This window comes from Pyxicephalus adspersus, chromosome 11 (genome assembly GCF_032062135.1).
Source record: "Pyxicephalus adspersus chromosome 11, UCB_Pads_2.0, whole genome shotgun sequence".
Taxonomy (NCBI): domain Eukaryota; kingdom Metazoa; phylum Chordata; class Amphibia; order Anura; family Pyxicephalidae; genus Pyxicephalus; species Pyxicephalus adspersus.
Genome location: NC_092868.1, coordinates 51,422,586 through 51,448,230, shown reverse-complemented (window position 1 = coordinate 51,448,230; position 25,645 = coordinate 51,422,586). Strand labels below are relative to the sequence as shown.

Sequence of the window (25,645 nt, the reverse complement as noted above, 5' to 3'; positions counted from 1 at the left end):
CGCCTTTACGTCAGCTCGTGAGGTAAATTCTGTCTCCTGCTATGCGACAGCCGCCATCTTTGTGTAGATCAAACGATGAGAGTCTATGGAGGCTGCGCCTCAGTGTGAGGCCCGGGCACTCTGCTTCCTCACAGCCCTGTATGTGATGGACTTATTGGAGTGTTTTATCAATATAAACACACAAACACACACACACATATATATATATATATATATATATATATATATATATATATATATATATATATATATATATATATATATATATATATATGTGTGTTTGTGTGTTTAAAGGTGTTTTTAGGTTTTTGTATATGTTTAATATTCTGCCCTTCTCCCCATACCACTGCTCTTTCCTTCTATCAGCTTTCTCCTGGACACCTTATTGGATCCTTGTGCTGCTTCTCTTTTCACTTCTTCCCCTACTCTTAGCTCTGCTGAAGATTGTAAAAGGTTGCAACTAACTAAATTCGGATACCTAAGTTGCTGGAAAATACGCGTATTTCCAAATAATCTCACCACAGCCTGTGACTGAACAGTGAAAGAACAGCGTAGTGACAAGGTCATCCTTCTGCTCTTTCCTCCCGTCAGCATGTTCTTCGATAACACATGTGCACCTCTTTGGCGTCCAGTCCCCTATATCGGAAGGGTTGGACCCCATTGTCAGTGTTTTGTCATGTTTTTTGTTCCAAAAAATGTTCCTTAAAGTTCCTTAAACCTCATGTTACTCACCTCTTCCTGTTCTTTTGCAGGCACCTCCATCTTTCTTCTTGTCTTCATTCTGATCTTTAGCCTTTGTGATCCCGCATAGGCGTACGGGGTTCATTCAGCCCCGGCAACCACAGGGGAAGCTGCTAAGTATCCCGGCAACCAACTCTGAACTGCGCATGTGCAGCTCAAAGATTTCAACACGGTTAGACCGCAATCAGACCGGAAAGAATGGTCCATTACAGAGAGACATTGTCTGTCTCTTTCTGCAATAATGCCCTGCCTGGTGCAAAATTAATAGAGTGGAATTTTAATTTGGCTACAAGGGCTTGTTTTGTGGATATTTTGCAGCGATTACAGGATGGTTGTACCACCTGCCAGCCACCAATCTGCAGCTATCCATATCAAAGGCCAAGGCTACGTACATACGTCAGATGATTCTCATCCAATTATCTATTCGGGGCTGATATTGGACAAAAATCAGGTGTGTGTACAGCGCTCGTCAGGCGTCGTTCATGGATCCGCCAATCGTAATACAAGTCAAGGGAAGGGAGTGCAGTGGGGAACCGATTATTCGTTCTTCCCCCTCCCCTCTCCATAGAGCAGAACGGTGCTGCATTTACATCGCTTGTTCATGAATCTTTCAGTATTTTTTGTCGTTGGAAAGGATCGTGAAAGATCCTTTCAAACAGCAAAAATTTAATGTGTGTGCCCAGCATTATCCATCCTTCCCACCACTCCTCTTCTGCTTCTTCTCATTGTAGTTCTCTTCATTGGCTTCCATTTCACCTTAGAATCAAATCCAAGCTCCTGTGCTTTGCCTTCAAATCCCTCCACAGTTCTTGTCCCACTTACCTTTCTGACCTGATAGAAGAATACTCCCCTAGCCGCTCTCTTCCCTGCTCCAATTACCTGCTACTGACTTCCTCACTCATAACCCCCTCACACGCACGGCTCCAAGACTTTTCTAGAGTTCCCCCAACTCTCTGAAATGGTCTTCCTCATCCTATTCGGCTTGCTCCTACTTCTACCTACCTACCGCTGCTTATTTAAAAGAGCACTCAAAACAAAGTCACCTACCTGTCTTCTTCTGTCTCTTAAACCCTCACTTCTTCCCACTATTCCATATCTCCCCTCCTATTGTGTGATACATTCCCCACCTCTTAGATTGTAGGCTTTTCAGGGCAGGGTCCTCTCCTCTTCCTGTGTCACTGTCTGTTATTTGCAACCCCTATAATGTACAGCGCTACATAATATGTTGGTGCTATATAAATACTTTTTATTATTAATAATAATAATAATAATATTAATTATTATAATAAGTGGTGACAGACATCCACAGTAGATCTCAGATGTGCTTATCAGGCTCTACATGCAGTGTCCTGCAGTCGGTTGTCTATTCTACCCACTGCCTTTAAAAAACGTCTAGGCTTCTCAACCGCAAGAACAAAGGACATCGTGGTTGGAGGCGATTGGATGCAGTTGTGCAGCGCAGCGGTAGTCTAACAGCTACTCAGCACCTACAAGCCCTAAACAATATGCAAAAAAAGTTCAGGATTGGTTTGTGCTAAAAAAAAGTAAGATGTTTTCTAAAAATATGAAAGAGGAAATCTTATCAGAAACAAACAGGATCTATACAATAGCCAGAGGAAACAGCCAATCAGTTTCTTCTGAATTTGGTCCAGGAAAACCCTCAAGTGACAACCCAATACGTGTTTTTTATTTATATTACATTGTATTGCAAGAGAAACACAGAGTCTCTATTCTGAACCAGTGGTTCAAACTGCATGTTTGTGGACATGTACTATAATATTGATGTATTATTATTATTCCTATGGTAGATGCACAGAATAATTGGTTTAAATATTACATTTTTCAGGAAAAAAAGCAGCTTCAGAGTCCCTTCAGTGCGGCTCACGTTTGGTCATGTGATCCCTAGTGAAAGTAAAAACCAGCATTCTGTTTGGCCATTCCTCTACTTCATCAGAAATCATGTCAAGAAACATTAGGCTTTTTTTATGTTACCAATTCTTAAGGAGAATGTGGAGAAGCTTTTTTCGCCAGGGAAGGTAAGACCAATATTTATCCAAGGCAACATTATAGATCGAGTGAGCCTATAATGTGAGAAATATGTAGAATCCTATGTTCAAGACTGTTTTATTGGTTTGCTGACTTTGTAGACTGCAAAGAGTAATTAGGCTTTTAGTTTTTGGCCATGCTGGCCAATGTCTGACACAGATCAGTCCACTGCTGAACCCTCTTATCTTGTCATTTGCTATAGTGCACATTCTAAGTCATACTAGGGTAGCACAGTGCACTCTGGCATTTGCAGCGCTAGGTCCCAAGTTCGAATCTCGGTCAGGACTCTATCTGCGTGGAATTTGCTGGCTCTCCTCGTGGGAAATTGTGTAGGTTTCCTCTGGGTACTCTGGTTTTCCCCCACATTCCAAAAACATGCAGGTAGGTTAATTGGCTTCCCCCTAAATTTGTCCTTCGACTGTAATAATGACATATAACTATGGTAGGGACATTAGATTGTGAGCTCCTTTGAGGGACAACTTGTGACAGGACTATTGACTTTGTACAGGGCTGCGTAATATGTCAGCGCTATATAAATACGGTGTAATTTTAATACTGGGGAAGTGGAGATTGAGAAAATGCTTCCCTCTGCCTGCAGCAGATTGATGGCATCATCAGAAACCTGTCTAGGGCCCAAGCACAGCCTTTTGCAAAATAATAGTGTAACTGTATATTGTGACATATCAGGAATTAGTTATTATGTATTTATAATGTATTGAAAGGTCCACTTGAACATGCAAGAAATATACCTGAGACTTTATCCATTTTATGATAATAATAATAATGATGATCTAAATTAGTCAGATTGAGTGACCGTCCCTGTTGGGGACATCCACACACACTGTCAGTAGAGGTGACATGACTATGGGCTTTGTACAGCGCTGCGTAATATGTTGGCACTATATAAATACTGTGTAATAATAAATAATCTTTAGGATAATAGTTTGAAGGTCCTCCTATACTATTTCAGCTGCGATAATCTGCCATGATCAGTCTGAATCTTTTCTTTTTGCTGTGACTTACACAATGTACATACTTCGGTCTCCACTAGGTGATCATTGAGAATCCAATCTCTAAAGCCGTGTTTCTCAACCAGGGACCCACCAGAGCAGTGGTTACCAGCCTTTTCTGACCGGCAGCCCACTAAATTTACCAGCTCCGGACCGCACATACACGGGGAGCTGTGTGTAACTCAAAGGGAAAGAAACTTCATGTGACGTCATGATGCCAGAACCCATCCACTCTCCTATCGCAGGGTGAGCCTATGATGGGACCACCCTGAACCAGGGATCAATACGAGGGACATGGTCCGCGGCTCTGGCCAGTGCGCCTGACCCCAATCAGGGGTGCACCGGCCAGAGCCACAGACCACCAGCGACAGCTGCTCCAGAGGTTACTAGGGGTTTCTTGAGCAATGAGCAATTTGTGTCTCTCAGGTCTCAGTTTAACTGACACCAATGATCTTTTTGGCTATCTGTAAGGATTATCACCCCTCCTATTGTGTGTTTCTTCCCCCACCTCCTAGATTGTAAGCTCTTTGGGGCAGGGTCCTTTCCACCTCCTGTGTCACTGTCTGTATCTGTCTGTCATTTTCAACCCCTATTTAATGTACAGCGCTGCATAGAATGTTGGTGCTATATAAATCCTGTTTATTATTATTATTATTAATAATAATAATAATAATAATATAATTATTGACATTCTTCCCAATGGCCAGCAATGTAAGAAGCATTCTTCCTACTGATCATCATGCTAATATGCTGTAGGCCTTGGATATAGTAATAGCAGAGGTTCCCTAAGTCCTGAAATTATTCAAGGGTTCCCCCTTGTAAAAAAGGTCGAGAAAGGCTGCTTCTAAAGCAACATGCCAGTAATCATTTCCCAAGCTGTCATTCTTTGAGCCCTCACCTCTAGTTACCCTAAAGCTATTAAGTTTTTTTAACTTTATATGGTTTAAGAAACATTTACCTTTTGTCAGGGGTGTCAAACTCAAATACACAAAGGGACCAAGTCAGGGGCCAAACTTGAAATTTATTGAAAAAATTGAGGAAGTTTACTACTTCATCCATAACTAGCATAAAAGAAACCCCTCTACACACACTTTAGGGTTGAAGACTAATTTCTATCTATCTATGCAGGATGTGTTGTTAATCATCTCACATCACAAGTTTGTCTGACACTAAATATTACACTATGCAGTCTCTAATGGATTGAAACAAACACAATGCCCCTGGTAGTCAGGCACCATGTGATCATTGCCTAGGCTTTGTGTCACATGATGGGTGTACAGGAATAATGTCTATGTATTGCATGTATTGAAAATAATGGAGGTGGTACTGCGGGTGGGTGGGCCAGATGTAGTTCATTTTCGGAAGTCTTTGGGGGCCAAAAAGAAAAGGCATTGAGGGACAAATTTGGCTCACGTGCCAGAGTTTGACACCCCTGCTTTATGTGGTCTTGCATTTTGGACACCTGACTACTAAAGCTATATTATATGGAGGTGTGCAGGGACCCCTCAAATATTTGGTTTCAGGAGTCTCCAGTTTTGGTAATGGCATACAAAGACAACTGAGTTTTTTTTTACCTTGGAGTAGCAAGTTTAGGGAAGGCCTTTTTCTGTATCGGCATATCTGTAGTCCTGTACACAAAGCCAGCAAAGACATGGTTGGATGAGTTTGGTGCAGGAAAACTTGAGTGTCCTGCACAGAACCTTGACCTTAACCCTACTGAACACTTTTGGTGTAAATTGTAAAGCAATTGTAGACCCAGTCTTGTGGCAGTATTAGAACCCGATCTCATGAATGCCCTTTTGTTTTAATAGACACAAATTCCCACAGACACACCCCAACATTTTCTAGAACGTTTACCCAGAACATATATGTGTACAGCGTAAGGGATAATAATTAAACATAGCATTCACTATTCTTTCACTTAGCAATTGAAAATAATTTTTCAGGTCAATAAGGAGTCTATTTATTAAAGCAGAAGATCTGCCGGATACTGAACCATTAATGGATAATATAAAAACATGGAGAATCAGTCAATGCATTCAAAACCTGGAATATTCTCCACCATGTTTCTGTGAAAGTTAATAGTTTTTTTATTGGGGGTACCTACTTTTTAGACCCCTCTGGAAACCTGGAGTTTCCAGAGGGGTCTAAAAAGTAGAAAGGCTCCATTCATGTTGGAGGAATTAAAGATAATTAAAAAAATTCATGAGAAATTAAGTTACAGTCAGGTTAAAAAAGACCATCAAGTTCGACCACCTGGGAAACATACTAGAAAATCTGCATATTATAGATAGATTCATATATACACAAATGATCCAGAGGAAGGCTAACAACCCCTTATAAACCTGGTTCAATTTACTCCAACAGGAGGAAATATTCCTTCCTGATCCCATGAGGCAATCAGATGTTCCCTGGATCAACAGTCTCTGGTGTAATACCTTTTAAGAATCCCTTAGTTTTGCAAATATTAAACTTCTTTCCTACAGATGCAGAGTGCCCCTTGTCTTTTTTAATGACCTAAAAGTAAAATTCTGTAAAAAAAAAAAAAAAAAAAAAAAGTTCTCTATATGGATCGTTTATATATTTATAGAGAGTGATCATATCCCCCCTTAAATCTCTCTTCTCAAGGGAGAATAGATAAGTAATATATATATAATATAGTAAAGGTCCCAACACTGAACCCTGGGGTACACCACTAATAACCTTAGACAATTAAGAGCATGAATCATTAATCACTACTCTCTGGATGAGGTCTATAAGCCAGTTCTCTATACATTTACAGATTGACTTTTCTAAACCTATTGACCCTAACTTGCATATTGTCTGTGGGGTACGGTGTCAAATGCGTTTGCAAAGTCCAAGTACGCTATATCAACTACTCCACTGCCTACCTGTTTACTTACTTCCTCATAAAAATTAAGTAAATTTGTTTGACAACTTCAGTTTTTCTTGAATCCATGCTAATACTTATATTAATATTTTCTAGCAAAAACCCTTGTATGTGGTTCTTCAATGTATTTAGGCATTTCATTGATAACAAACCCACAAGAAAGAAAAAAAATCCTGTCCAATTTTGTCAAGTGACCTTTTTCACAATCATGGGATAAAAGGAGAAATTTAGGTTTTAATACCTTGCATAGTTTACTAAAAAATAATATTAGTAATGATAAATCAGACACATAGGTAATATGGGGAATTTTAATTGTTTGTAATTTACAGCAGAAAGAATAGAAAGCATTCAGAAAACATTTTCCATAGTTTTAAGGGCAATTCAAAACATTTTGCATGGTTCCAGCAGCTGATTTCTTCAACAGATCCATTGATCTCAGTGATTTTTTTTTTTAATTTTTACATGCACAATTACAAAAATAAAACTTACAAAAAAAGGAGACATCTATATTAGCTTTACATGCAAGCCTTGGGGACCCCCGTTGGCGCCAACTACTGTGTGGAACTGCCGTAAGCGTGCAACCATGTAGGGATTTCACGTTATAAATTCTATTTCTCGCACACAGTACAGATGTTAATTTTTTTTAATGTTCACAGAAGCTGAACATAAATAAAAAAAAAAAAAAATAGAAATAAAGAATAAAAACCTAGAAAATAAAATGCTGAGAGACAGAATACGTTTAACAATTACATAGTATGACAGACTCCTGGCACTTGGGAAATGTTATGTACTCCATCCAAGTTAGCTGTTTTATGCATTTTACATTCAAAATCCAATATTTTCACTGCCAGTTATAGGTTTATTGCAAAAAGTTGCTTTGACAGACATCCTCTTTCATCTGAACAGCTCAATGCATCTGAAGTGCTAGAACAGGCCCTTGTGACTGCTTTTCTGATGGTACAGTAACTTGGAAAGGTCCTGCAATGTTACTGAATCTGAAAACATTATCGACACACTGCACAACACCGACCTCAATGTGTATTTTTTTTTTAGTACAAATATACAGAGAATACAGCATTACAAGGGAGACCAGTACTCTTGCCAAAGGTGAGAAAAAATTACATTCTTCATGAAAAGTGGAAATATTAATATACAGTTCCAGATAACAAAATTCAAAAAGTTACGCTAATACTAATACACAACAGCAGTGTTATTCCAAAAAGGCTTTTTTTGATATGTGTATTGTTTTTTTTTTTTCATCCCGTTCCTTGTGAGTACATAATAAAATACATTCTACTTGGAACACTCAATGTCCCGTCAAAAAAGAGCAGTATATATAATTATTATTTTATCTTTTAATGTACAGACTATTCATAATGGTGGATTGTGCGTGATCTTATGAGAAGTATATAACCTATACATCAGTGTTTTTTTTCAGCTCGTTCCTATCTGTACATCTCAACATGAAAGGAAAATTAACTTGTTAAAAAAATGCAGCAAGAGTACTGACCTCGTCAATTTTGAGCTTCATTTTCAAGCCTTTTTGTCTTGAACATCCTGGATAAAAGTTTCTTACATATGCACATTGTGTAATCTTTACATTTTACTTCTCAGTATAAAAAAAATATACAGTAGAAACTGTTGAAGTAGGGAAAAAAGGCTAGTACAACCTGAATAGTACTGTCTCCCTATACAATCAAATGTTGCAGATTGTAAGTCTAAAAGTTCAAACAAACGTTGGCAATGAGCGCCAAAAAGTTTAATACCGAAGCACACTTTTTTCGTAACTCTCCTTCCTTTCAAATACTTCATAGTCTGAACACTTTGGCTTGTTCCTGTGTGGAAATATCTTATACCATGAGTCCCCTACAAGACCAGTTAGCATCTTTTTTTTTTATTTTTATTTTTTAGAATTTTTTAAATACTTTTTACACTTTTGTATTACACTTTTCATTTGTGTGCAATTATTAGTTAACATTTTCTGACTTCCAGCAAGGAGATATGAAAATGTGAAACATATTCTCTACTTTCATACTATTTTAGTTTTTTTTTTTTTATAGCATTTTTATTGTTTCAGTCTACATTTTTTTATTGGCGTGAGTGTATGATTTTAAGCATATACAGTTTTTTTTTAAATGAGTATTTGCTTTAGCGAAACTAAATTTTCTTAAGCGATATAGCATTCACGTTACTTGGCACCATTGGCAAAAAAAGAAGAAAGTTAAATAAAATTAAAAAACATAAAAAATAAGATAAAATTATGTTTTGGTAGCCAAATATGAAATGTAAACATATCAATTTATTCATGTTAATTAGCTTTTTCTAAGTCTAAATACAATAGCTCTTTATTTTCGCAGTTAATCATGCTTAGCGAAATGTTCTTCTAAAGAACATTTAAAATAAATTACTCTTATAGTGAAATAAAATTTTTGTTTCATTTTACAGACCATAGCCACTAATGCTTTGCTTTTTTTCATTTCTTTTGTGTTCTTGGTTTCATGCACATATCTTAATTTGTTTTCGTTAAATATATACAATATATACAGACAACTCATCCACACATTTCCAGTGAAGTCCAGCAATGGATTCCAGCCATGGTATTGTCCTGCATCCAATTAATTAGATTAGTTTGAAATAGTATTTCCCATTTCCATTCCCGCCTTCTATGTACAATTCTTTCTCAGGTTCTTTGAGAAGTCCAAATATATTAATAACTGGCCAGCACGCAGCACCAATTGATTCTTAGGTGGCAAAATGTTCAGGCAATGTAAATGCAACCCTATGGGCAGTATGGGTAACCCCTATGGGCAGTATAGGCAACCACTCTGGGAAGCAGGCAATCGATACACACAAGGTGTTTTTTTTCTAGCTTCTATCTTCTGAGATTAGACTTAACTACAACCTAAACATCAATGAACATTGTAAATCCATGAAAAAAATATTTTTTTTAGGAGATATCATTTTCATTCTGCTTACATATATCTTTACATATAATTATTTGTGCATAACATAGTGGTCTCCACTAAATACTGGTCGAGGCAAGAGTGTCAATGGTCAACTGTAAGTGGTCTGTAACCAAGTATTACAGGACAGCTTAATGGCGTACTTGGCAGGATTATACTGAATCTGTTTGAATATTTCATGTATATAGGGGTTAGTAGTAATTATACCGTGCACAATCATTTCTGTGAGATGGATATATCATAAAGATTATTCAGATTCTCTGTAATTGTGTAAAGAAATGTGGAAACCACCCGTTATTGTGTCAGCTTTAATTTTCTTAGCAACTGCTGACTCTAGATCCTCCTCACTCAAGAATAATGTGCACAATGCATAGATATGTTTATATACATAGATTTTTAAATAAAAAAAAAAAATCAAGCATTAAAACTAGTCTTTATATGTGGTCAGACTGACTCCTTCGCCATACTAAATGACCGACACGCAGTTTGCATTTCTTGAAGACGTGCTGTTTAAACTATGTAGAGCATAATGGTATTCATTGAAATGCCTATACATTGCGCATTTTATGGTGTATTTATGGGGAGTACTAAAATTTTGAAGGTGCTGTCGAAGATGCAGCTCAGGTACAGACAGTAAGACAGTCAAGCTATAAAGTATGGTCCAAACCCTCCTCCATTCATTCAAGGATCTCCTTGGCCTCCTTGTGAGTGATCGATGGCTGTGGGTTTAGCATTCAGAATTTGCTTGTGCATTTCCACCTTTGCGCAATAATTTTTGGTATAACATTTGAACAGTTCCACACGTTGTTTGAATTCAGCCCTATATAAATCTCACGGCTCCTGGCCAAAGAGACTGGAGCAACGTTCAAACATCTCCTGGCGCCATATGTTTTATTTCCCATGATTCAACAGAAGATTAAATTCCAAGATGTCTTGCTGAACAAAGCAAAAGTTGTCCATGAAAGTGCAAATGCAATGACCAAAAAGATTACTGTTAAAATCCTGCAGGTGATCACTTGAAAACTGCAGTGTTTTTTTTTTCATTTTTATTTTTTTTGTTGCATGTCTCTGCTAAAAACAGAAAATGAAACAGTCCAAAAAAGCGCTGTCACATTGCTAAGGGGCGCTGTTTTATATCTTCAAGTTCCTTGGCCTTTTTCAATTCTTTCACTCTAAAAGCAAAAGAAATACAGAATTAAATTGGATAAAACTTGAAAAAATGTCAGGTGAATGTGAATTTAATAGATATTTCCACATAACATGGATGACAACCATGGTCCAAACTCAGCCAAAAGTAAAGTTCTGTTAGTGCTTATGGCTGTATCAATACCAGCAGCTCAAATAATTATAATGCTGAGGATAAAGCAGTGGTCAAGACATATCAGTAACAATTCCGTAACTCTCAGAGAGATGGGTAGATTGAACCAGTTGGAAGGTTTTTTTCTACCTCCACAGGTGATATGCAGGGTTAATGATGTGCAGTGGGCAGGCAAGTCCTATGTACAGATGAACTTCCAATGCCAATTCAGAGTAGAATAAGGGGGCAAATAAAGAGCAGAAGTAAAACATCAAGAGAATGAGATCCAAGAGTCCAAAAATATTTATTTGAATCACATTGTTTGAACAACTTTTGGGAGCCTAGACATAAACAATGAGGCTTTCCTGGCCCCCACAAATATATTGGCTGTATTCACAGATTTGCCTAAAAAGTTTTGGTCTAACTTTGTTGTACTTTTAGCTTCTATCCTCAAACTTCTGTACTTTGTTCCCTCCGGGAAAGAAATATACTGAAGCCTTCCAACTCCTTCCATCACTCTATAAAGGGTAACCACAGAAGGCCCAATCCATGCAAGCCATGAACCCAATTGAAGCATTTCTTGTGCTGATCACATGAGGATCTGACCATAGAGGAATTGTGACAACAATCATAGATGTACTAAATATTGCACAGAAACATGCAGCTTTTTAAAACGTAACTTTTAAAGTCAACAGACAATAAATGTTACCCCATTTTAAATATCTCAATATTTGTGCAAACCAGTGTAAGGTGAGGCACCTAAGGATGGACAGAAGTATCATTATCCATAAGTCTGAGACAAAAGATCATGAATGGCAAACTCCATAAGAAAGCAGACCATCAAGTGCATGAGTGCAAATGTATTACTATTGGGGACTGTTTTTGCCATCACCATATCTTGATTTTGGTAGGTTAAGATTGATACTTTTTGCACCATCACTAAGTATAAAACTCTTCAGGTATGGCAGACTAGTATACAAAGTTACCCCTATAAATTGGCAGTCTTTAGAAGATGTTACTTCTTGACATTGTTCCAAGAACCTGTGCATGCTTTTTAGTTATCTAGGTTTAGGTTTACACATATGCAATGTATGAATTTACTCTGTCTTACTTATATTGAGATCAGTGAATATAAAAGTATTGTATCTGGGTCCTGGATGGCAGGTATATTCCCACCAATTTTAAGACATTGGTTATGTACTATAGAAGGAGTCTGAGATGTTTTAGCGACAAATAGTCACAGTTTTGTTTGATTTCCTACATGGCCCTGGTTGGATCTGGATGATCCCATTTATCCCACCACAGTACATACCAAGTTTTCACATAGTACATCCAGAGCAGGAAGGAACAGGGTCAATTTCAGTTATTGAGTGAGAAGTTGAGCTACAGGCAGCAGTACTTGCTTGTGTTCCATTTTGGTATCTTGCTGAAAAAAAGCTGTTTCATGTCCATTTCAAGTCAATAAAATTGAATAGGATTATAATTAGATGGTTTGCCAGTAGTTTGTGACCCAATACAGTTGTTTCTCCGGCCCTTTGGGTGCCACCCCAAGCAGGGCCAGAAGAAGGACCCCGCTGGGGGGCGCCTGAGCCGCGGAGCACGTCCCCCGTTGGTATCCCAGCTCATTGAGGTGGGCAGGCTGTGTCCCTGCACACAACCCGCCCACTCTCCCATCACAGGCTTAAATCTGCGATGGGAGAGTGGGCGGGGTTATCGTATCATGACCTCCCGTTCAGTGGCGTCATGATGGCATAACCCCCACCCACTCTCCCATCAGCCCGCCCCCTCTTTCAAATTTTTTATTGTGGTCTCTGACTGAAAAAGTTTGCCCACCCCTGATCCAAATATATAACCAATAAACCTTTAAACTATTGTGCATCATTCTGCAATTGTCTAACTTTGTTTTAACTACAGGCTGCTAAAAAAACCTTCTCTCATGTTCTTTTTCTTTTTTGATATGCATAACTCAGGGGCTGGCCCAACATATACAGAATAACTCATTACCATACATTAGCCTTCCACAATATTCTGCTATAGTAAATTGTGTCTTTGTGCCACAATCAGTGATGTATTTTTTTCCCCTACTTTAAATTTAATAATAAAATATTTCTTTAGGACAACAAAGCCAAAAGATCAAGATGCTATGAATGCTTCAATCAAGAACAATATTCAAGTTTAAACACTTGTAAGGAGTAATGCTATAGTGTGATAAAAAATCATATCTAATATCTGCAGCCCCTCTACCTGGAACCAGCAACCTAAACCCTAAAAAATACTCATATGCCTAACTTAAAACAGGACCCAATAATAGCAATTTTTTATACTAAGAAAGAAAAATCTGTTCTGACCTAATCCATATCAGACAAATAAATTGGTTAGATTAACAGTTAGCCAAATAAGTTTAATAAACAACTGGTAGAGTGATAAGCAGTTTATTTAATGAGATCCACTTATACACTTTTCCACCCATGTAAAAATGCAGTTTTGAATATTAAAAAATAAAAAACAATAAAAATGTACTTCCCTTACACCCCAGCTATCACCTTTGGCAACTAAATGGGGGTATTAATACGAACTTCTGGGGATCGAGATCCTGGGAAAGCTGAGGATTCCCAAATCTTAGAAGAAGGACTGGGCAAACACTGTACTGTGTAGGAATATAAAAGGGAGTCTTAAAAAAGTTTCCACACTTTTATATATTGATGGAAACAGTGAGGGCGGGAGGAGCAGTAAATTGTCGTGTTGTCACACTGTGGTGAAGTTTGTTATAAAACTTGTTATAAAAATTGCACCAAAGAAGAACTCCATTCTGTCACATGCTTTTTGTGGCCAAAAGCACAAATTCACTTCCGTATGTGTGCTTAATATGGGGATAAACCCTCAGACAATACCTATAACATATACCTACAAGTTAACTGTAATGCTGCTTTCTCAGCAGCATTTACTTTTCATTGCTCCCTACTACCTAGTTTGAAGGAGTATGGCAAAAAAAAAAAAAAAAAAAAACCTAGGCTCCACGACATTTAGGTTAAAGCTCACACCAGTCTTATCTTCCCAGTCCCATGAGGCATTGCTTAGGCCTGGTGATTGTCTACTACAGGGGTGCGCAACACATGAATCGCGATCTACCCGTAGATCGCAAAGGCAGCTCGAGTAGATCGCAGAGCCCAGCCTTTCAAATTGAACTCTATCGCGCACAAGAGTCCAAATACAGTTGTTGGTAGATCAATTTGACCTGGTCATTTTAATAGTAGCTCGCAAGACAAAAAAGTGCGGGCACCCCTGGTCTACTACATAGAGACCAATGTTCCCTATACCTAAGTGCTCTGGGTATTTCTTTCTGAAAAAGGTAAATAAAAGGTGCCGTGTTAAAACAATTGACAGATTTGTTTAGGCATGAGATCAGGGCATTCATTTTTAAATCATTTTGACAACGCTACCTGGATTCAGTCGCAGGTCTGTGTGTTTTTGCACTGCTGGGCCTTCATTCAAAGCCACAGACCCTTTTGTTATTAAGTTCTATCAGCAGCTTTGTACCTCCTTTGATAAGAAGAGATTAAGTAACTAGAATAGAAGAGTGCCAGCACATTATTTGTGCATGGTCTTTTGTTCCTTTTGGTTTCTTGCACTGGTTTCCTAAACCACTGATACCCAATTTTGTCTTATACCTGCTCCTTTAACTGTGTGTTTCCAGTGATCCTGTTCTGGCATGACCTTTTTTTCCCTTTTACCTCAGCCAAGACTCAATCTATTCTTTGATCTGATTGAGCTGATCTAACAACATCTAAAGCTACGTACACACTTCCAATTATTATCGTCGGAAAACGAACGACGAACGTTCCTGCACGATATACACGAACGATCGTATAGCACCGATCTTGCACATAGAGGTAACGACACGATCGTTCGTAGATATTGTACACACAATAGATACGATCGTTTAAGCGATAGAGAAACTATGTGCACGACAGGAAAGTGAACGGACGTTCGTTCATCACGCATGCTCTGAACATGGACGATCAACGAACGACCGTACACACGAACGATGTTCAACGATCGTCGTCCAATCCGATCCGTCGGTCCGGTCGTTCGTTTCCAGCGACTTTCCTCGTTTGTCGGCGTCGTTGGTTACTTTTTTACGAACGATTTTTTGCCCAATCGATCGTTCGTCGTTCGATTGGAACGATAAAAATTGGAAGTGTGTACGCACCTTAAGATTTAGCATTTGCCTGTCCTTATCTCTGCATTACCCTTGTCTTCCATTCAGAAGCATGTTTTGTTATCATGCACTTCATTGTCACCTTCAGGCCAACATTTTCCAGGCAGCACTGCACTCATCCCACATACAGAATTTTTACAAGTTACCATTTCACTCAGTGCTTTACATACCCAGCATATAGAAACCCTAACATCCAGGCTTACATAGGGTGCCACTCTTGACGGTTTTTCAACATATGCCAACATGGCTACGTATCGCAGAAACTTTAATTTCTAAAATCACTTTTTTTTGTATATCTGTCAAAAGTAACACCGCAATTGGCAAAAGTCAAATTGTGGTGCCATTGTTGTTTCCGAAACATGGCATTGAAAAAAAAAATAATTAAGTCACAGGTTGCAGGGTATGTGAAATGTTTGCAAAGCCATTTAAGAGGCAACTAATCTCTGGTCATTTAATGTCCCCATACATAAACATTGCTCTTAGCAGAAATGATGGATACTTAAAGCCATTTTCAAGCAAATTCCCCAGGAATTTTTTTGTTTACAAGAGAAGCAATTAATCAAAAGGTGTCCACAACTTTTCTTTTCTAGTCATAAACCTGTAATATGTGTTTCCTCCCTTTCAATAAAATGTCTCAGTGGACAAGGGACAACTTTTTGCAGTCAAGTAATAAATAAAAACCAAACAAATAAATTCCCTGGGGCGGCAGTGAAAATAATGTTAGTCTTTTTTGATGAGCTCTAGGTATGAGAAAAAAAGCCTTGGTGTACAATAAAATTGTAAATTACAGCCAGATCTGATTTTGTAATCCCTTCAGTGCTGACAGGATATTAGGAAAATAAAGTAGGTAAGACTTAGAACCCTTACTGTTGCTGAACAAAAGAATATTAGTTTTATTTAGATTGTGTTCAAGATGTACTTTATATACAGTACCTCTATTTAATATTCCTCCGTTAAGGATATTGAAAAGATATAGTTTTAAGATTTGTTTAAATTGTTGCGCCTAAAGAAAATTTTATAAACTTTATTAGATATTGTAAATCAGATTTTTATTAACAAGCACCTAAAAAGAATTTGATTAGATTTCTTAGGGCTAATACTTAATAAGCAGTCATAAATAGGACTAATGAATGTGTATTTGGAAAATTCAGGCATCTTTTTTATAGGGGTTTAAATCCATATATTTACAATTAAAGATGGCATCCAATTTTTTTTTGTCCTACAAAATCATTATTTCTACCTAATACAGCTTCCTAAAATGGGATGACAACAATGCTGCACTACTCCCTAATTTACAGCACAGATATTTAGGCATTGCCTGCTTGCACTATACTGGGATGCAAAGATATTGCAGGGGGTGTGGCTGTCAGCATTGTCACTGCCTATTACAAGCTTGCGGCTTGTCAATCAGCACCTGGCCACATCTAGGCCCACCCACTGCTTTGTGGATTGACAGCACTGAACCCCCCCGCTGTGATCTGCAGTGTCTGAGAGGGGGAGCATGTGGAACACAAATATTTGGCTCATTCAGGGAAAGCAAAATAGTTTTTTTTTTGTTTTTTTTTACTATATGAGCCTTATGTACAATGTATTGTGTATTACAAAAAAAGTACTTTATTATTAATAATATTATTAATAATAATATTAATAATAATAAACAGGATTTATATAGCGCCAACATATTACGCAGCACTGTTCATTTAATAAATATATCCTGCATAAGGGTACATTTTAATTTGCTGCATATAATTAAATCTAACCTCATCATTAAGATGTATCTTCATACTCTATTTTTAATAATAAAAATATTAGAATAAAATGAAATAATGTTCTATCAGCCACATTTGACAGAATTGTATGGCGCATGCACTCTGTATAAAAATAAAATGGAAAAATAAAAAAAGAGCAGTGTTCTGAGGAGAGTGAACTACCTCAGTTGTCATGCTAAATACAGACAGACCTGATGGTCCGCAAGCCTAAATATAAATTAACAGGGATCTTACCTTGGAGTGTGATCTTTAATCTAATTAACATTACTGTAAGTAATGCAAAAAATAGAAAACAAATATTATGTTAGAAAAAATATAATACAAGACAATATAATTGCAATAAGAATAGTAAATTGTCTATGTTCTTCCTAAAATGTTCAAATTACAAAAATATGAGTAAAATTTTATTTTTTTGTTATTCTACTATCAAGTCACATATTTTTTAATTAGTATGCAACTGGAGGAATGCAAATACTATGGAAATAAAATATAATCTATTCATTGTACTTAACACTTTTAAATAATATTCAGATCTCTTTGCATTTGGCAACAGTCAGAGTACCTAAGTGGGTTAAAGAATATAATATGTATTTGGAAATTCAGCACAGAAGGGTTTAACAAAGTGAATGTATGAGCATAGAGAAGGAGTACGGCATTAGAAGGAGGGGGGGTAATTTAGAAAAAGATCTCAGGCACACTGAGATGTCTTGTTAAGTTACCTGTTGCTCTTAGAGCTGAAAGTGCATGTGGGGTAATTGGGGTATGTGATATCTTGCCATTTTCCAGAAATCTCATTAGGAATGGAAAGTAAAAAAGATAGAGTGGCCCAAAAAGACTGACACCTCTGAGAATTCTTTCTGCAATTTAATATACACATGTTTGCTCCAAAAACATTCAGACCCTGCAAGAAGTAAATGAAAGAAAATTATTTGAAAGAAATCTTCATTGTGGCATCATACAAAACCATACATAGTTATGAAACCGATTCATACAGACATTTTATGCAAGCCCCTTCCCTTCCACCCTCCATTCTTACCCCAAACGACAAAGCCAAGGGCTAACCACACTGTATTCACTTCGTCAATTCTACACTATAAATTTGATATAGTATCTATACATATACACATATTGATATAAGTATCTTGCCATAAAAGTGGGTGAAAGCATGGTATAAATATAGCATTGCATCCATGAGGCCCGATTGAAAGTTGCTTCTTAGTCATAATGAATCATTTTAAGTGATTTAGACCTTAAAAGTAATCATAAAAGCTTTGAAATATATAAAAAGTGCAATGCTGTATTGTGCTTTTAGATTGAATAAAGACCAATATATCAGGATACCACTGAGGACCTAATGGGTCTGATAAATTAAAGCTCCTAAAGATTGGAGAGGATAGACCATCATGGGTGAACCTGGTCCAGCACAGATGGTATGAATCAGATTCAAAATATTTGCCAACTAAGATCTAGTGTTTTTTAAGAAATCCATTCCAGGTTAGCTCGACCACCCAAGTTCTCTCGTGATAATCTATTTCCTCCAGTCTTGTAGACCTTGTTAGGCCCATATAAAGTTTTAATAGGGCCAGCTAGGTTTGAAGGTCAGTGAGCCTTCTGCATACACAATATGATTTAAAAATAATGGTTATTTTAGGTTTTGGTTTTATGAGAAATGTAATATATGAAATGTTTGTAGTTTGCCAGAAAACCTTTAGGCTGTAGAGACATTTCAGAGAACATCCTGTATCTGTATTGTGTTATTAAACACTATGCGGTCTATATATCAATGTTATCACCTAACTTTCATACATTTTTCTTTTTGAATTTTACTTAAAACTTTTTTTTACGCTTACATAGATTTATATGTTTATTTCAGACTTTATTGCTTTACTATCAATTCTTCTATTGTCCTAATATGCCTATATTTTAAATTCACCCCCTTTCCTATACAAAAAACACGATTTTAGAAAGTCAGTGTTTGCATACTTAAGTTACACTCAAGAGAACAGTGATTATACACCTAGTTAAATTACAAAAAAAACTTAGAATAAAAAAAAAAAACTTTGAAGAGATAAAAAAAAAACCACTTGATTGTGGAAGATTTAAGGGACATGCATGTGGGTCCCATACCCAGATGTTTGGATTTTTCAGTAGGGCTGTTGTAGCGGATCAGGGAGGTAGGCTAAGGCTATGTACACACATCAGATGATTTTCATCTGATAATCGTCTTGGGGCTGATATCGGAAGAGAATCGGGCGTGTGTACAGCACTCGTCGTCCTTTGTTCCGACATCTGTCCTGGCGGATACACAGACGACGACCAAGAAACAATCATAATGAAAGTAAAGGGTAGAGAGCGCAGCAGGGTGCCGCTACGTTGTTTCCTCCCCTCCCTTCTCCATGGAGCAGAACGGTGATGTATGTACAGCACTCATTCATGCATCATGCAGTCTTTTGTCATTGGAAAAGATTATGAAAGATCCTTTCCAACGACACGCGTGTACCCAGCCTTAGATGTGAATTGGAAAACTGTGACAAAGTAACTCCCCTGCACACATAGGGTGTTATGTACCGAGTGACAAGTTAATGCTTTGTTTCTGTGAGGTTCTGCACTGCATGGACTAAATCCTTCTATAGGTCTAGAGGGATGAAAGCATTAAGTTTACAAATCCTTAATATGCCATGCTTCCCCAGTGGCCAACATGGCTTTTTCGCCATCTGACATTCAGGTTATATGTTGGCTCTTGGTCTCATCACCCACGATTCAGGACAATTGGTCCTGCATTGTAGTAGATAATGTCAGTGCCTGTAATCACAGCTCAGAATGTTAAATGGAGGAGGTTGCTGGGGCACCAGATTCATGGAGAAGTCTGTGGGAACGAGGAAATATGATAATTAAACTTGCTGTTTACAACCCCACCAGACCTTAATAAGCATTTACCCCTGACCTGCAAGGGAAGTTTTATTAAAATCTTGTATTTAGTCTTACGTGCTTCAGTCTACTAGCATTTCCCAGTAGACAAAAGGTTTATATCCAGTTTAATATTGTACTAAACTAATATCCTTTGATTAACCATAGTATTTAAAAATGTACGGTTTATATAAGGATTCATGCTGCTTCAAAAAGTGTTAAAAACAAATGCAGTCTTAATTTCATCCATGGAAAAAAAAATATTTTTAAAATGCCTTTATTTGGATTCATCACTAAAATGGTACAAAAAAATTAAATTAAAAAGTCCACCCACTATGAGATACAATAATATTTTAATTAATTCAAAACACAATAACATTTACATTATGTTCCATTTATTACAGCCAGATCCAATTAGTTGCTTGGGTGCGGGATTGGTGTTTACTTCCTCTGAAATGTAATTAATTAGCACTGCTGATTTAGCCAGACATATAACCTCTAGAACTGAAATGAATCAGTCGTGAGAACTGCTAACAATTACTGCATAGCTCATATTACCAATTAAAAAATGCTTTCAGAAAACCGCCATTTTTTTATTTTTGCTATCTTTAGCTATCTACCGCCCAAACTGCAAAGTTGTAACTCACACTGTTGTAGGTACAGTCTATACCACAAATCAAAGTTGGCTAACTGGCAATGCAGTAGAGAAAGTTGATTTTTAGTGACCTCCATTTAGGGCACTTGTTGAAAGTCTGATAGGTGTCTTCGGGAGTTTTTTTTTTTTTACTCAATGTACTTAATGTTTTACCCAGTAATAAATCATATAATGGTAAAAACAACACTAATGTTATTGATTTGTCACTGATGGTATTTTGAGCTTTCAAAAAGAAGTAGGTGTTGTTGGGTTTGACATTATTATGCCCAATTATAAAATACTATGCCCCCCCCCCCCAAAAAAAAAGAAACTTTTACTTGTGAATTCCAGTGGTTAGTTTTTGACATCATATGCAGTTTTTCTTTTTGCTTGGTAATGTGTTGGACATTCTGTATGATATAAAAGTGGAGCCACTTCTTGGTGGGTGGTGAGCTTCTGCCATATGTGATATATGGCAGATACTTATCTTCTGCTGTCACCCTGCAGCGATGACAGGCACCATTTTCACCATCAGCTCCATGGCAGACTCCAGTGGAGACAGCGATCCTTCTCACTAATTGAATGTATCGCAGTGTTCAACCAATTTTAGGCAGGTGGCAGCCCCCTGTATTTTGACCCAACCCTTCAGTAACCACGCAAAAATAGCTGGGTGATTATTGAAAAGTGCTGGGTGGTGCACCTGGCTAAAAAGGTAAGAACACTTTATCCCCTGCACATGCACAGGCGTTACATTATTTCCGCTGGCCAGCTTTAAGTGCGGGTGGCACTGTGTAGTTTAAAGCTTAAACAAAAAGCCACCGGAAGCCAGAGAGTTAGTTATTTGACAAAAGAGACTTTGCATGTCTCTATTTTCAAATGGTACTACCTTCTTGTATTTTTTTGTGGTTTAAGTCTGCTTTAAATTTTTCCTCTTAATGATTGCCTCTACTACCACTATACCAATCAAGTTTAAAAATAAACCAGTAAAATACAACTGTGCATTGGAAATCCTTTCTAATGGCACCAATTGAGGTGCAATTTTGGCTCCTTTAGTTATTCTGCTATCCAAAGTGTGCAATATATTTCATGTTCCATATGTGAAGGATCTCCAATCCTGCACCAATTTTGCCAATAAAGTAAAAGTCTTGTTTAAGGGTTATGTTAGTGTTAGGTTAGGACCCTAAAGAGTAAACGTGGCCATGCTACATACATTTAAATATAAAAAGATAAAAATGGGTTTACAAAAAAGCCATCACTGACCTCTGTAGCTGCACCAAGGAACCATTCCTCCCTAAATTCACAGCAAAAGCACTGAAGTCCTTCTTCTGTAAGCCAGAGTAGTTTACCCTGTTTACACATCGCTATATCAACTTAGCAGCTCACCTCAACCTACTTCAGCCTTCCAGCAGTGACTTAAAAGCTCAGCTCACATTGCTCCCTCCCTAGTTATACCCAATATAATTTCAAAAATGGTCTGAGAGAGGAGAAATCTGGTCTGAGAAATCTGAGGTCTGAGAAAGGAGAAAAGGGTTAGCTGACCAACTAAACAGCAACTTGAATGACCAGTGCTTCTGCTGTAAATTTTAGGAATTTATTTCTAATAAAAGGATTCCTAGGTATTTTTTTTCATTGAAAATAAAGAGCATACATGCAAAACTGCTATATTACCACTATGTTTTACTGTGAGATGTTATGGTAAATACTGATGGATTAGGTTGAGGCTAAAGTTAATGTGCATATATTTGTCACACTTACCGCTTAACACTAAAGCGCAGGCGTCTCTCTCCTGCGCTTGCGGGCAGTTCTGACTCTGGGCGTGCCTACTCTTCCAAGCTTTATCAGTTTTGCCCATCCTGCTGGCCAATCAGGAAATAGGCTCCTAATCATCCCTGGCTATTTATCTAGCTCCGACACAGCACTCTTGGTGTTTCCTTTGTCCCGCTTCTGTGTTAACCCCCCGTTGCCCGGTCTGTTGTTTTCCCCGAATTCCCTTGTGCTGTTACAGTGTTCCTCTCAGTCTGTGGATATCCCTGTGTCACCTGTGCCTCCTGTTGCTTCCAGTGTCTCCTGTGTTTGCTGTGTCTGCAGTGGCCCCTCTGTCACTGGTGTCTATTTCCTGAATCCCTGTTGTTTGACCCCTAGCTTGTGACCTGACCCTTCTTGCTTGCTGCCTGCCTTGACCCCAGCCTTCCTTGACTATTCTTCTGCCTAGTAATTTGGTACCCTGTATCATCCTGCTCACCCTGGTGTGCCTAAGGACCGCCCATCATCACCACTAGAGGCTCTAGAGAAGACCTGGTTACAGTTTAGACTCTGCGCCTTGGCCCTTCTCAGGGCTCACATTACTTCTGTGCAAGCCCCCTAGTGCCCGTCTTCCCATCGTGACAGTTTCTCCCCCTCACCAAGACACTAATACAATGTTTAAAATAATACTTCTCTGTTTTCATTACAGTCTTATTTTAGATCTAGTGGCATGGTCTCTATTGTCTCCAGTTCTATGTGCTTCCCTACACAATGCAGGATGATCATAAATCAATAAATTAGCAAGCTGCTGAGCGTCCATGATTGAAATAAAACGAATACCCAATAAACTAAAAGGGGGGAAGGTCCAGTGACAGTCAGGCTAGGAAAAAAAAGGCTACATGATACTGGACGTACGCAGCCAGAAAATGAGGCAGGATTTAACTGACTTGCTGCAACTTCTAATTCAGAAAGAGGGGAACTTGAGCAACGAAATTACAGTATGTTATTTCAGTATAGGAAAGGTTACTGTACAATTGTGCAAGACTGAAGGGAAGGCTGGAGAGAAGAGTGCCAGGTTAAGACATTTGAAGGTGCCTTCAAGTCAGGACAAGGGTAGCTGACCTGGTCTAAACTCATTTTATCAGGCATTGTTGTGCTGCGCTTCTTTGGCAGTCTAAAAGTATCATCTAAATTATTGTCAATCAACATGAGCCGGCCTGATCCTTTTATTTGGCACCTGTGTCCCTGTGACTCTTGTATCCTAAATCCAGCCTGTACTAGGAGCTTCAACTTCCAGCTAAGTCAAGGTCAGTTTCCCTACCTTTTCAATCAAGGGCTTACAAAGGTTCGGGCTTTTAAATGGCAGGGAATGGGCCAAGGTAGTTCACAGACAAAGGGATCAGCAGGGTTAGAGAGAGAAACAGGTACCGCATTTAGGAACAGTTTTTGGCCCAATACCGTTAATGAGCTTTTATTGGCCTAGTCATGGTCACTTTAACAACATGAAGTCAACCCACAGCCACACTTTTAATTGGCCCTGTCACCTATAACAAGGGCCAAGGTTGAAGGGTATTCTTCTTCAAATGCAATTGAAATGCATGTGTTTAAATAGTTAATGCAGCATTTATATTAAGGTTATATAGAGTAGTGTTCTTCCCAGGCCTTTTTAGCCGGGCACACCTGGCTGTTTTTGGGTGGTTACTGAAGAGTTGGGTCACAATACAGTGGCTGCCACCCGCCTACAACTTCTTCCCACCCAGCTTAAAAAGGTCTGTGTTTAACCCTGTAGAGGTTTTATTTCACCTGCTTTGTCTGCATGCTGCATCCAAAGAAACGCAGCACAACACAAAGTAAATCAAATGCAGCTTCTGAACCACTGCCTGTACTGCCCAATGAAAGTAAATAAAATCTTGTTGACCTGCTCTTAAAGTGCATTCCAAAAGCATATCATGGAGGATAGTAACTGAGGCAGTGGTTCTGTATTCAAAAACATGGATACATGATGCATAGGGGAGCTGCCGGGATAAATACCCAGAATACTTTTCTGCATGACACTTGCTCATGTTGTGGTGCTCCAAATGAAGATAACTCATCAGGTCCGCTTACAGTTAAAAATGCAAGTATAAACAAACTTAATGTGTGATCAGTTTTTTGACAACCTATTAACAGGATACAAAAATGCAGAAAATACTAAATAAAAATCTGTATAAAAGAATAAATCTATACGTATTTCTATAAATGGATATATTGGGTGCAATGGTTCAAATAGAGCAATGTCCAACTTCAGTCTTTGAGGGACACATACAGGGCAGGATTTTCATATAACTTTCATATAACTAAATGTAAATGTAACTAAATAAAAATAAATCAATGTAAATAAATTAAATATAACCATGTAACAGACATTTTTTGAAACTTTATACTAACTTATGCTTTATAAAATATCTGGTTGGTTTTAAAATACTTTGAAAAAACATTTTTATGTTATATTCTATTCCACATAAAAAATAAATTTAGCTGCTATAAAAGTTTGATAGCAATGCCTGCCTTAAAGAGAACGAGGGAAAAACAAGTTCACCCAGTGTAGCCCATTTGCTCATTCTTTATACAGATGGGATCAGTGTAGTACCTACAAGTGAACTTTAGGGGTCAGTTTTGCATCAATGATTTGTTTTAACTGACGAGAGGTGTAATACAACCACAATAGCATAACAAGAATAGTTTATGAGGTGCGGTGACCTTATCTAACTGAACTCTCTAAATTAAAAGTAACATAGGAGTTGATTTGTTTTAACTTTTGCAAAATAAAGTATTTTTTAAGCCACACACATAATGAAAATGCATTGCATATTAGTGGTGGCATGTAATGTGGTGGCATTAAAATTTTTAGAATGAATAGGCACAGTTAATCATATAACAATATTTAGTCAAATGCATATTTAAAACATCCTCAGTTAACATTGTTTATTCAAAATCCCAACATTTATATTTAATAAGAAAAAACTATGTAAAAAGTATCTTGTTCTTTTATGCTTTTTGAGCTTTTGAAAAATACAAAGTATGAAACATTCTGCCTATGAACACAGGGGGGACTAGGATGATCGCTGCTGTATAGGAAAACTTGCTTTCGAAAAAGCAGCATTCCATAGACAAATCTTTACTGACACATAAGCATTCCATCAACACAGCTGTATGTAGGATTCCCTTGTAATGACCAGGGTTCTGTCCCAACTCAGGCCTTCTTTTTTGCATTGGATGGCCTGGATGGGGGGACTTCCATGCTCTGGTATAGCTGTGGCCAGATGAGACGTGGCTTAAAGCTCACTAATGTTGTCACCACCCTGTCAGCTCTTACCACCTTTAATTAAGAACTCAAAGAAATAACCCAGGCAGAGGCCTTTGAACTCAGCCTGTGAAGGCTCTGCC

General features: G+C 37.9%; 1 protein-coding gene across 7 annotated transcripts in view; it reads right to left on the bottom strand.

Moving 5' to 3' along the window:
* Nucleotides 1–6,981: 6,981 nt before the first annotated feature.
* CAMTA1 (calmodulin binding transcription activator 1) overlaps nucleotides 6,982–25,645 on the bottom strand; it is an 884,829-nt gene continuing 866,165 nt past the window's right edge. For all 7 annotated transcript variants that reach the window (XM_072426016.1, XM_072426012.1, XM_072426011.1 and 4 more), the window contains one exon: nucleotides 6,982–10,822. In XM_072426016.1, coding sequence (XP_072282117.1) covers nucleotides 10,759–10,822 — 64 coding nt within the window. In that variant the 3' untranslated portion in view covers nucleotides 6,982–10,758. The remainder of the gene's footprint in view (nucleotides 10,823–25,645) is intronic.